This window comes from Trypanosoma rangeli (assembly GCF_003719475.1).
Source record: "Trypanosoma rangeli strain AM80 chromosome Unknown Tra_15.4_contig_00022, whole genome shotgun sequence".
Lineage (NCBI taxonomy): Eukaryota > Euglenozoa > Kinetoplastea > Trypanosomatida > Trypanosomatidae > Trypanosoma > Trypanosoma rangeli.
Genome location: NW_021705765.1, coordinates 1 through 9,830, shown reverse-complemented (window position 1 = coordinate 9,830; position 9,830 = coordinate 1). Strand labels below are relative to the sequence as shown.

Here is a 9,830-nt window from a genome sequence, read left to right as displayed (position 1 = left end):
ATATATATATATATATATATATATATATATATGGGTGATAGACTAGAAACCTATCTCCTATTGCCCCACACAGTGGAATAAAGACAAAAAGAAAAGGGATCACACAGGCATACAATGTGTGCCGACAGACACAGGAAATTGGATCCAAAAATAATATCAAAAACAAAACAAAAACAAAACCAAAAAAGCGTTTTTTTTTCTTGCTCTCTCTATCCTTCCTCGCTTTTTTCGTGGAGTATTTCCCGCAAGCACCTCACTCTCTACAGAGAGAAAAAGGGCGCAAGAATGAGAGAGCGTCTTTGTGGTCGGAATTATGTTGCGTGAGCAGTGGAAGCACCGGCACACGCAGGTGATGGAGACAAAATAGTAGTAGACACCGTTGGACTCAGACATGAGAGGACCTCGCCCACCTTATCCAAGCGATGCCTCACAAAGACACTCCACGCATTTTCACTCCCACTCACACCAGGAGGTTGTGGTGCCGTTTTTTCTGTAGCTGCATTGAAGGATGAGTCCTTCGCGCTCGTGGCGGACGACTCTTCCAGCGTGTTGACATTCTCCACGCGGAAGCAAAGTTCATCCTCGTCGCTCCACGCCCCTCCATGAGCCAGTTGCAGCTCATCACCAACCCCAATCTCGAGTGGCCCAGCGTCGTACAGCACCTGGTTCACTCGTACTGCAAAGTCGTGCGAGTCCCAGGCTGGCACCAACAGACGAGGGTCCTCATGTTCCTGAGATACCAGAGCCACATAAATGCTCCTTCGCTCGTCCCGCACCAAAAGCGCCCCATCGCCATACCTCTGCAGCAGCACAGCATCCCACCCAGCAAAACAGGGGCGCAGAGCAATTGATGCATTCCAACTGACAGATGGCATCTTTCCTCCACCAGTCCGCCTCCAGCAAAAAAGAAAAAGAAAAGAGGTAAAAACAGCAAGAAACTACAAATATGCATTGCGTTCATGCGCGCAAACAGCATGAGTCAGACGAGATAGATAGAGGGAATCGACAAAATAGGGAAGCAGAGGAAAAAAACATAAAAAAAATATACATGCGGGCATATATATACACCCTCAATGCAGCACATCTCCATTTCCGTTTGTTTTCTGTTTTCCTTCTGCCAAGTCCCAAAAAAAAAAAAAAAGATCTTTCAGAGAAACAAAACAAGCAAAAATACTCGTTCACTCAATCCTGTACATTTTCGCTGAAACCACCATACTCGCCACCCAACAAAGTAAAAACAGAAACAAGAACAGCAATAAAAGCATGTGCAATCCACCCACTCGGAACAACACACATCGCATCCGCAGTGCAAGTGTCAGCCGGCAACACCTACTGAGACAAGTAACCAAAAAAGAACAAGAAAGAATATTTTTCTTGTTCGCTCTTTCTTTCTGTCTTCGCCCTCACCCAACGCGTCTTTTTTTTCCCCCCCCTTTGTTGCGCAACAAAGGAAAAAAAAAAACGAAAATAATAATCAATGTGTCACGGAGAGGTGATTAGGCCCTTTAAAAGTATGAACCCGTCTGCTAGAAACCCGATCCACTGGCATCTTTGAATTCCCAAGACGTGGCTGTGTTTCCCTGGACTGATAACCTTCCACCTGTCCTCTATAAAATCGTGAAGACTGCGGCGTCGGTGTAGGCTTAAACGGGACAAGCGCACCATACGGTCTCGGGAAACCCAAATCACTATCGGGGATGTAAGCGTTCGGCCGCTGCTCTGCCTTAGTTACCAAGCCCGTAGAAGCTGCTGTCAGCTCCGCCTCCGCCTCCTTTCGACGTCGCAACATGCTTGCATGTCGCTGTTTAGCTTCCATCTCCCGCACATACCGTTCTTCTGCCTCAATAAATGGGGCCTCTCCTTGCTCCATCAGTCGTTCCGCCTCTTCAACAAGGCACTCTAGTCGCTGCACGTCCTGTTGAAGCTGAATGGCAGAGGCTTGAAAAACAGAGAGCTCAGAAACGGTTGCCATCATCTGCCGCGTTTTGGCCCGAATGCTGCTATGGTGGGAATTTACCTGCTTCGCAAGCGCCAGCGTAAACTCACACCCCGTCTTTGCCTGATCGCCGAGACGAGAGGAAAGCTCTGTCACCTCCTCTAGAATTAGATCCTTCTCTCGAATACGCTCGTTAATGGCATTCACTCGCTCTTCTAATTCTTGACAACGCTGCTGTAAATGTAAAAATTCATCAGAGGGGCCATCCACACCACTGCGGATACGGGGTGTCAGCACAGAAGCCTGCGTTGCCCCCTTCACAGGCTGCACTGTGTTTTCAGTCTCAGTAGAGAATTCCCTTCCTGCTGTTGTTCGCTTAATGAGACGCCATCGGTGGGGATTATTGGGGTTTGTCAGATCGTTTTCAAGGACCTCCACCTTCCACCGTTCGTCGTCAATATATTCTGTCATTTGTTCCAGCTGCTCCTCCAACTCTTTTATTTTCGGAGCAGACTTTCGCACCACCTCCACCTCGCGGTATAGATCAGCAAGTTTGATCCGTAGTGTACGTATTTCCTCGTCACGGGCGTTATTCATAAGCACGCCATCGCGTATGACCTTTTCCTGCGCATTTACACGCTCATACAGGACACAAAGTTCATCGTTACGGTCAAAGAGTTGGACACCGGCATAGTTGCGGCTCTCAATCACGTCATGGTATCTGTGTTTCACATCATCCATTTCCACTTCGAGACCCACAATCTGCGCATTCACTCGTCGCACCTGGCCTTTGACATTACGTTCGTCATCGCACACCTTCTCCAGGCTCTTGCGATGCCTATTTTTTTCCATGCGAAGATTCTTACACAGCTGACGAAGTTCCTCCACCTGGCGTTTCTTCTTTGCTAATTCTGTTTCCTTAAGAGACGACTCACGGCAAAGAACAACAAGTTCATTCTCAAGAATTGTCTTCTTCTCAGACATCTCCGTCATTTTCTGCGTGATGGCCTGAATTTGTGCTGCTTTGTGACTACGCTCCGCCTTGATTTTCTGAAACGTCTCAATCATGTTGGTTAACCGCTGCTCCAACTCTTCTTTCCGCCTACGTACATCATTCACATACATCCCCTTCATACGCAGCTCATTCTTCCCCATTGCTATTCGGCTCTTCTCTTTCGCACAGGCCCAGTTGAGCTCCTGCCGCCGAATAATCAGTGCATGGGTCTCACGACGTTTTAGTTCTTCCTGTGATGCACGCCCTGCAAGCTCGCATTTAATGGCTGCTACGTCTTCCTGTACAGAAGCTGCCTTTGCGACAAATTCCTGTTCACGACCCTGTTCCTTTAGAAACCCTCGATTTCGCTGCTCCAACTCTCGCTGAGTCTCTTCAAGACGTTGAAGATTTTTTTTGCGTTTGGCTTGCACCTGTTCCATTTTTTTTTTGGCGTTAGCAATACTTTCCTTGATTGCATCCTTCCCCCTAACAATGTTTGAAACAGTATGCTCCAATTCCATGTACTCCATAGCAACACGTTCTTTTTCACGACGCACATGCTCTAAATCTCCAGCCTCTTTGTCCTGCGCAATGCTTGTGCTCTTGATAAGCTGCTCCAGCTGAGCAATGCGTTGCTGATACCCCTGACGTGCCTCCAGCTCCATTTCTAGGGATGTGTTCAAAGTCGCAAGCATGGTACGTTTGGAGTCCAATTGCGCTTTAATCTTCTGTAAATTAGCCAGTGCCTGGGCATAATCAGTGCTACGTGTATTTTGCTTCAGTTCAAGTTTTGCAATCGTGTCGCTTTGAACCTGCAGTCGTTCATCGAGGGAATTCATTTCCATCTGGGCAGCCTCATAAGTTTTGATAACCAGCTCCGTCTGTCGAAGCGCGCGTTCGGGGGCTTTCTCAACGTTTGAAAACTGTTTTGTGGCTTCCACCATGATTGTGTTCCAATGCGTCAACTGTTCCTTGCACTCCGCCTCCTGAAGGAGTATTTCGTCGCGCTTTGACCCAATGTTTCCCATCTCCATCGTCAGCTCCTCAACCTCCTTCCCCAGCGCTGTCATCTCCGCACGAATGGCCTCCATGCGAGGAAGCAAACGCGCCTCTTCAGCGGCAAGAGCATCCTCGCGCTCAAGCAGCATTGTGTGCTTCTTCCGATCAAATTCCAGTACCTCTACCTGAAGAATGCTCTCCCGCTCTTGGGCATCCGACAACTCTTTCTCAGCCTCTACCAGCAACTTCTTCAACCGCTGAATCTCTGCATCGTCCTCCACAGCATTGTTACCCCGTGCTACGATTTGTTCTCTTTGGGAGTCCAGTTCCTTCCTTAACTGACGAGCACGCTTTAGGAGGAAGTTGTCCCGCCTGTATACCACCAACACACGGTTGTAAAGCTCCTTAAACTTCTGCTTCAGGTAGTCGGAGCGCTCCTCAAGCAGCCGCCCCTCCTCTACAAGGGTACTAAGGACAACAACTGCAGATGACTGCGACACATCAGTGGTATCCCCCAGCAGCGGTGCCGTATCCGTCATTTACCCAGCAAGCCGGAGTCCCCCACACGTGCACGCACACAACGCCAACTATACTACGACTACGACTGCAACTACCCCACGTTTTTATAAATGTGAGGCTCTAAGCAATAGCAAGGCAAAGAAAAAACAATATGCAGCAGCGTTGCCTCAATAATAACTACACGTAAATGAATTGATGAACCCCTCCACACACACACACACCCTACCAAAAAAAAAAAAAAAAGAAAAACTGCGATTGTCGTACTGACAGCAAAGCTGCAAACTCTATAGCAAGGGCCCTTTTTTATTGCAAAAAGGGCGCTGCCTGCATACCGTAAGGGATACGTGTGCTGGAAGTCCTTTCCCCAAAACAACTGTTCCTGCAGCACCAATGCGATTTTCATTTAAGTTCAAAAAAAAAGTGGGGAGCCGACGCGAGGAGGTTTCCTGAAAAGTCACACCCTCGTCGTCATCCGCCATTCGAGGCAGAGGGCGTTGCCGTAAAAACGGCGCCACAGCAACGGCACCACTATCGTCTACGGATATCCCTTTTAAAATTACGGCGCGGATCCGATCATTGTGGCGTAAAGCTGCAAGAAGAAACAAGGCCCCACGGTTTCCGATACGGCGGTTGTAGCTTAAATCCAGCACCTCCAAAAGTGACGACGTACCACATGACGGTGATTCGCCGCGAAGCTCGAGCAGTTGCGTCAGCGTCGCCACGTCGTCCTCATCCATGTCGTTACGCGACAAATCAAGAAGACGCAACGTGTTTCTATGATGATGCAACTTGGGAAAGAAGAGGTGAAGCCCCGTGACCCGATCACAGCCGATTTGTAGACGAAGCTTACGCAGTGGGTTTTTCATAAACGCGTCATCAAAGTATACCACGGCCCGCTCACATTCCTCACCTTTAAAACGACACTTGAAAATTTCAAGAACGTCTGACCGCGGCAACGCGTGCATGATTCGGTAAATGGGATCTTCGAGCCGCAACCGCACACCTCTCTCCCCCTCCTGCTGCACACTCTTCGAGATGCCATCATTCGACGCTGCCACAAGCGACTCTGAGACAACTGCCGCATCAACATCATTATCGCCCTCCACGACAACAGCCGCAGTAGCCACGATCGCCACCTCGGATGGTCTCTCGGTGTCAGTTCTCTCGGCAGGTCGTTTTACGCCACGCTGGCACCGACCTGTGTCGAGCAGCCGGTGCTTTTTACCATCTTCGCCTTTTCCATCCACGCCCATATGCCACGCAACAGCCTGTCAGAAGGATGTTTCTAGTTCCTCTTGTCCACAAAGAGCAAACACAAACAAGACAAACAAGGGATGAAGAAAAATAAAAATAAAAACAAAAAAGTCAAATGGGTAATGAGAACACTCCTACGAAAAAGGAAAAAAAAAGGAAAAATACATCCTTTGATATAGTGTAATGCCCCCGCACTGTGTAGACTGTTCATTGACGTGGCCACATCACTACAGCCCCCTCTATCTATCACCGTGGTAGGGATGCACACCAGAAACCTTGCTCACGGAGGCCACCAGCACTAAATCATGAGATGGCTGCGTCACATTAACGTGATTTGCACCACCACTTCCACTAATATTACCACCCGTAACATTTTCCACGTCAACAAAAGAATCTTGCTGCCCTTTTTGGTAAGAAATGTTCACAGCCCAGACACAAATTGCACCACCCGTGTGAGCTGTAGCAAAACGCCCCCCATGTATATTCCAAGATAGTTCAGTTACCTCTTCCATATTTACACTTGTTTTGGTAACAAAGTGAAGTTGCGCCCCTAGCGCCGCCTGTGCACCGCTGCCACTGCCGCCACCGCCGCTCATGCCCACCCGAGCACGTTTAAAAAAGAGAAGTGTGACCTTGTAAGAGGTCACCACTGCAAGAACAAGAAAACTGCGGCCTGCCCCTGGTGACCATGCTACCTGGCGAATACCTTTCCTACGGTCTGAGACAAGCTCTGATCTGTAGGCAACCTCGCCAATACTCCGACCTTCATCGTAGACAAAGACAACACGAAGCTCCCCCTCATCATCGCCCACTGCTAGCAAAGTTCCTGTTTCATCCCAGGCAACGCAAGTGAAAGCTTTTACAGTGCGACTACGGTCGATTAATTGTCTCGTCGCATTAGGGCTCTCTTCATCTGAGTGCGTGCTGTGCAGCATCCATCTGTTATCACCATTAACTGTTGTTTGAACAAAAATCAATAATTTACCTTCTGCGGTCACACATGCCATAGTAAAATGAGCGGAAAAAGCCACTGAATTGCAATCTTGTGCTTCCACCTCCTCGTCTAATGACCAGCGACCATGTGAAAGCCTATAAAGCCGAACCTGTTTACCACGGCAGACACACGCCAAGTATATTCCATACTGCCAAGGAGCCCATGCAAGTTGAGTGCAGGGGAAGCGCAGATGATCAATGCGCACTGTATTTTCTGCAGGGCTCCACTGCGTCTCTTCCCCGTTTGCCGCTTGCATCCCCTCCAAAGGCATATCACGTGTGGATGTCACAAACACTTCATTATTAGACGTGGACACCGCTAGTAGTTTGTTGTGGTTGTTATGCTCCATTGCGAGAATCACTGCGTCATCGGCAGTGAAGTGAAAAAGTGGTCGCATCACATTCGACAGCGAGGAAACCACGGACGGAGATGAAAAGGGTGCGGGGTCCACGGTTGCTGGTGCAGCTCCATTGCAATGAGCCTCCGACGTGTGTACAAGCGACACAGGTAAAGTTTTCATGCTCTGGATACCACTGCTCATGAATAACAACCACTGTCTCCTCACGGTTGCCAGGATCTTCCACACTGTTGAGGAAGCAAAAAGAAAAGAGGTGTGAAGCAACAAAAGAAAAAATATGAGCCACACAAAGTCATAGGAGAAGAAAACAACAGAAACGAAACGATGACAAATCACGAGGAAAATAAAGTAAGGAAAGAAGCAAAATAATTTTAAAAAAAGGTAAAAGTGATGAAAGGGAGGGAGGCACCGCAGTTAGAGAGGAAAAACATTCTTTCCCACATACACAATCAGACACACACACGAACAACAATAATAATAAAGAAGGCGGAAGAGTAAACCTATGACGATTTTGGTTGCAAGCACCCGCTGAAAGTTAAAGAGACGCGATGGAGTGGTTGAGACTCGCGAAAGAAAAAAAAAAAAGTAAAGATTGAAAAAGAAAAAAAGCACCAACAAAAACAACAACAACAATCGTGACGGCAACAGCAGCAAATACAGCAACTGTATGCGGAGCCTAAACGTTTCACCACTGCAATCCCGGGAGCTACAAGTACACAAAAAGAGATGCAACACAAAACAACCGCAAGAATACATATAAACGTGTACATTTGGACTCTATATCCACCAACATACACAACCCCAGCTTAGAAACACAAGACCAGATACGCATAGAGGAGATATACACCATAATAAGAATAAAAAAAAATCACAGGAAGTCGTTCTTGCTGTTGCTGTTTGTATTATTATTATCTTTTCTAAGCCTTTTGCTGCTTGTTACTACGATGGAGCAAAAACATGATGGTCACTTCGCTGTGTTCTATCTATTTTGTCTCATTCATCACTTCCTTCGGAAATCATTGTAATGTCCTTCATTTTCATCCACCTTCTGTCAGTGTTACTGTTGTTTTCAGTGTCATTTTGCGGTACTCTCCGACACGCACACACAAGAACTGATACATAGACGCATAAGTACATACACATCTATTACCCCGCCAACTCGCCCACCAGAAGACCCCCTCCTTTCGCTTCCTGCGTTTTTTTTTCTTGGTTTGTTTGTTTGCAATCACCTCCGCTGCATGTTATTATTATTATTTGTTTTACCCGCTACACTCCTTGCGGGATATAATTGTTCTCACCCCACCTTCATCCGTTTTCTACTTTATGTGTCCGTCTTGTACGTTTCCGTAGCGGATTCCAAAAGGAATATCAAACCCCGGCCGCGAAGCGGGACCCTTGGGTCCTAACAGGCAGAAGGAGAAAGTGTATGAAGAATACCCCCCACTCACCCATCCAAGGAGGACGCATAAAAACAATTTCCAAACAGTGACCACCACGCACATCAGAAAAAAAACAAAAAATGCAGGTCATGCATCAACTACCCCAAGATGGTAGTCAAGTTAGGTCGTCTACTCCTATTACCCCACTTGCTCTATTGCTGTTGATAACTGGATGCCCACACCCAACAAGAAAAACTAATTCGTGCACCACATCTGAAAAAAAAAAAAAAAAACAGGAAAAGTATAAACAGGTACTACGTGGCGCACTTTTTTTCCGCCTCTGCCTACACCAGACCCCTCTTTTTTTCGCTTCCCATTGAAGGTTTCCTTCCCGAGATCCTTTCGTTAACTACAAACCATCTTTAATAAAGTATACGAAGACAGCAATAACAAACAAACAAAAAAGTAGAATGAAATTCAATGGGTGTTTTAGCTATGCCTCACTTTTTCATCCCCTTAACTTTCTCTTCGGACTTCTCCTTGTTGTTGTTACCTCTTCTTCACCTTTTCTAGCCTGCCCTCACCCTTACCCTACCCACTACAGTGTGCCCCTTGAGCAGGGTCTTACCTCCAATTGCTCCTACTACCACCACCGCCCACCTGTGTCACACACAGAGTCCTCACTGTTCCTCTTCAATTTTTCCTTTCTTTTTCATCAACCCGTTCCACAAACTTAAACTTCAGGCACATGCTGTCGTTTTTCGCAAAAAATTGCATTGCCCATACATTTCTCGAAGAGGGTCTGTAGGCGAAGAGGTGAAAAAAAAAAAAAATGCAACAAAGTAAACAGCAAAATGTCATGCACCGCACAAAAGTAACAATGCCGAGTAAAAAAGAGGACCAAAAGTAAACAAACAAACCAACAAAAAAAAACCGCAACGAAACACACACACACACAAGAAAAGAAAACAACAACAACAACGGAAGGAGGAGAAATGAAGAACTAATACATTTACTGTTTCCTAGGCATTTTTCTGAGAGGTAGAAGCCGCACTCTGAGAACACCAATCACTTGAGTTGGGTCGTTTGGTTTTTATATTGATGTAAACACATGTCACATTGTCAGTACTCCCTTGCTGCAAAGCCTCCTGACACAACCTATCGGTGATATCCTGCGGTGGCACACCCTCCGCTGCAAGTTGGGAACAAAATTGCACGACTCTATCATACGACATTACATCCCACAAGCCGTCACAGCCAATAACGAGGAACTCATCACGGTCAGTAAGCTTTGTGGTTTGAGTTTCCGCATCGGCAATGATGCCAGACGGCTTGCCGTCAGTGTATTCATCCAACTTGAACCCTGCATCGCCTATGGCACGGGTAATGCCCAGGCT

General features: G+C 47.0%; 5 protein-coding genes across 5 annotated transcripts, besides 9 other annotated features; all 5 read right to left on the bottom strand.

Annotated features, from left to right (window-relative positions):
• Window positions 1-32: a microsatellite.
• A 112-nt stretch (window positions 33-144) lies between these two features.
• Window positions 145-187: a microsatellite.
• A 124-nt stretch (window positions 188-311) lies between these two features.
• On the bottom strand, window positions 312-875 carry TraAM80_01102 (uncharacterized protein; the record flags this gene model as incomplete). Its single annotated transcript, XM_029378156.1, has 1 exon — window positions 312-875. One exon carries the CDS (start codon window positions 873-875, stop codon window positions 312-314), a length of 564 nt encoding a protein of 187 aa, XP_029242006.1.
• A 350-nt stretch (window positions 876-1,225) lies between these two features.
• Window positions 1,226-1,264: a microsatellite.
• A 210-nt stretch (window positions 1,265-1,474) lies between these two features.
• Window positions 1,475-4,468, bottom strand: TraAM80_01101 (coiled-coil protein required for normal flagellar motility; the record flags this gene model as incomplete). Its single annotated transcript, XM_029378155.1, has 1 exon — window positions 1,475-4,468. One exon carries the CDS (start codon window positions 4,466-4,468, stop codon window positions 1,475-1,477), a length of 2,994 nt encoding a protein of 997 aa, XP_029242005.1.
• A 207-nt stretch (window positions 4,469-4,675) lies between these two features.
• Window positions 4,676-4,697: a microsatellite.
• A 35-nt stretch (window positions 4,698-4,732) lies between these two features.
• TraAM80_01100 (uncharacterized protein) lies at window positions 4,733-5,701 on the bottom strand (the record flags this gene model as incomplete). The annotated part of the gene is made up of 1 exon (XM_029378154.1): window positions 4,733-5,701. The coding sequence occupies one exon, from the start codon at window positions 5,699-5,701 to the stop codon at window positions 4,733-4,735; it is 969 nt and encodes a 322-aa protein (XP_029242004.1).
• Window positions 5,702-5,749: 48 nt separating this feature from the next.
• Window positions 5,750-5,812: a microsatellite.
• A 129-nt stretch (window positions 5,813-5,941) lies between these two features.
• Window positions 5,942-7,237, bottom strand: TraAM80_01099 (uncharacterized protein; the record flags this gene model as incomplete). Its single annotated transcript, XM_029378153.1, has 1 exon — window positions 5,942-7,237. The coding sequence occupies one exon, from the start codon at window positions 7,235-7,237 to the stop codon at window positions 5,942-5,944; it is 1,296 nt and encodes a 431-aa protein (XP_029242003.1).
• A 386-nt stretch (window positions 7,238-7,623) lies between these two features.
• Window positions 7,624-7,718: a microsatellite.
• Window positions 7,719-8,249: 531 nt separating this feature from the next.
• Window positions 8,250-8,276: a sequence feature (A-rich).
• Window positions 8,277-8,709: 433 nt separating this feature from the next.
• Window positions 8,710-8,734: a microsatellite.
• Window positions 8,735-9,342: 608 nt separating this feature from the next.
• Window positions 9,343-9,415: a microsatellite.
• Window positions 9,416-9,455: 40 nt separating this feature from the next.
• Window positions 9,456-9,830, bottom strand: TraAM80_01098 (protein phosphatase 2C; the record flags this gene model as incomplete). Its single annotated transcript, XM_029378152.1, has 1 exon — window positions 9,456-9,830. A coding segment is annotated over one exon (375 nt), but the record flags the coding sequence as incomplete, so codon positions are not given.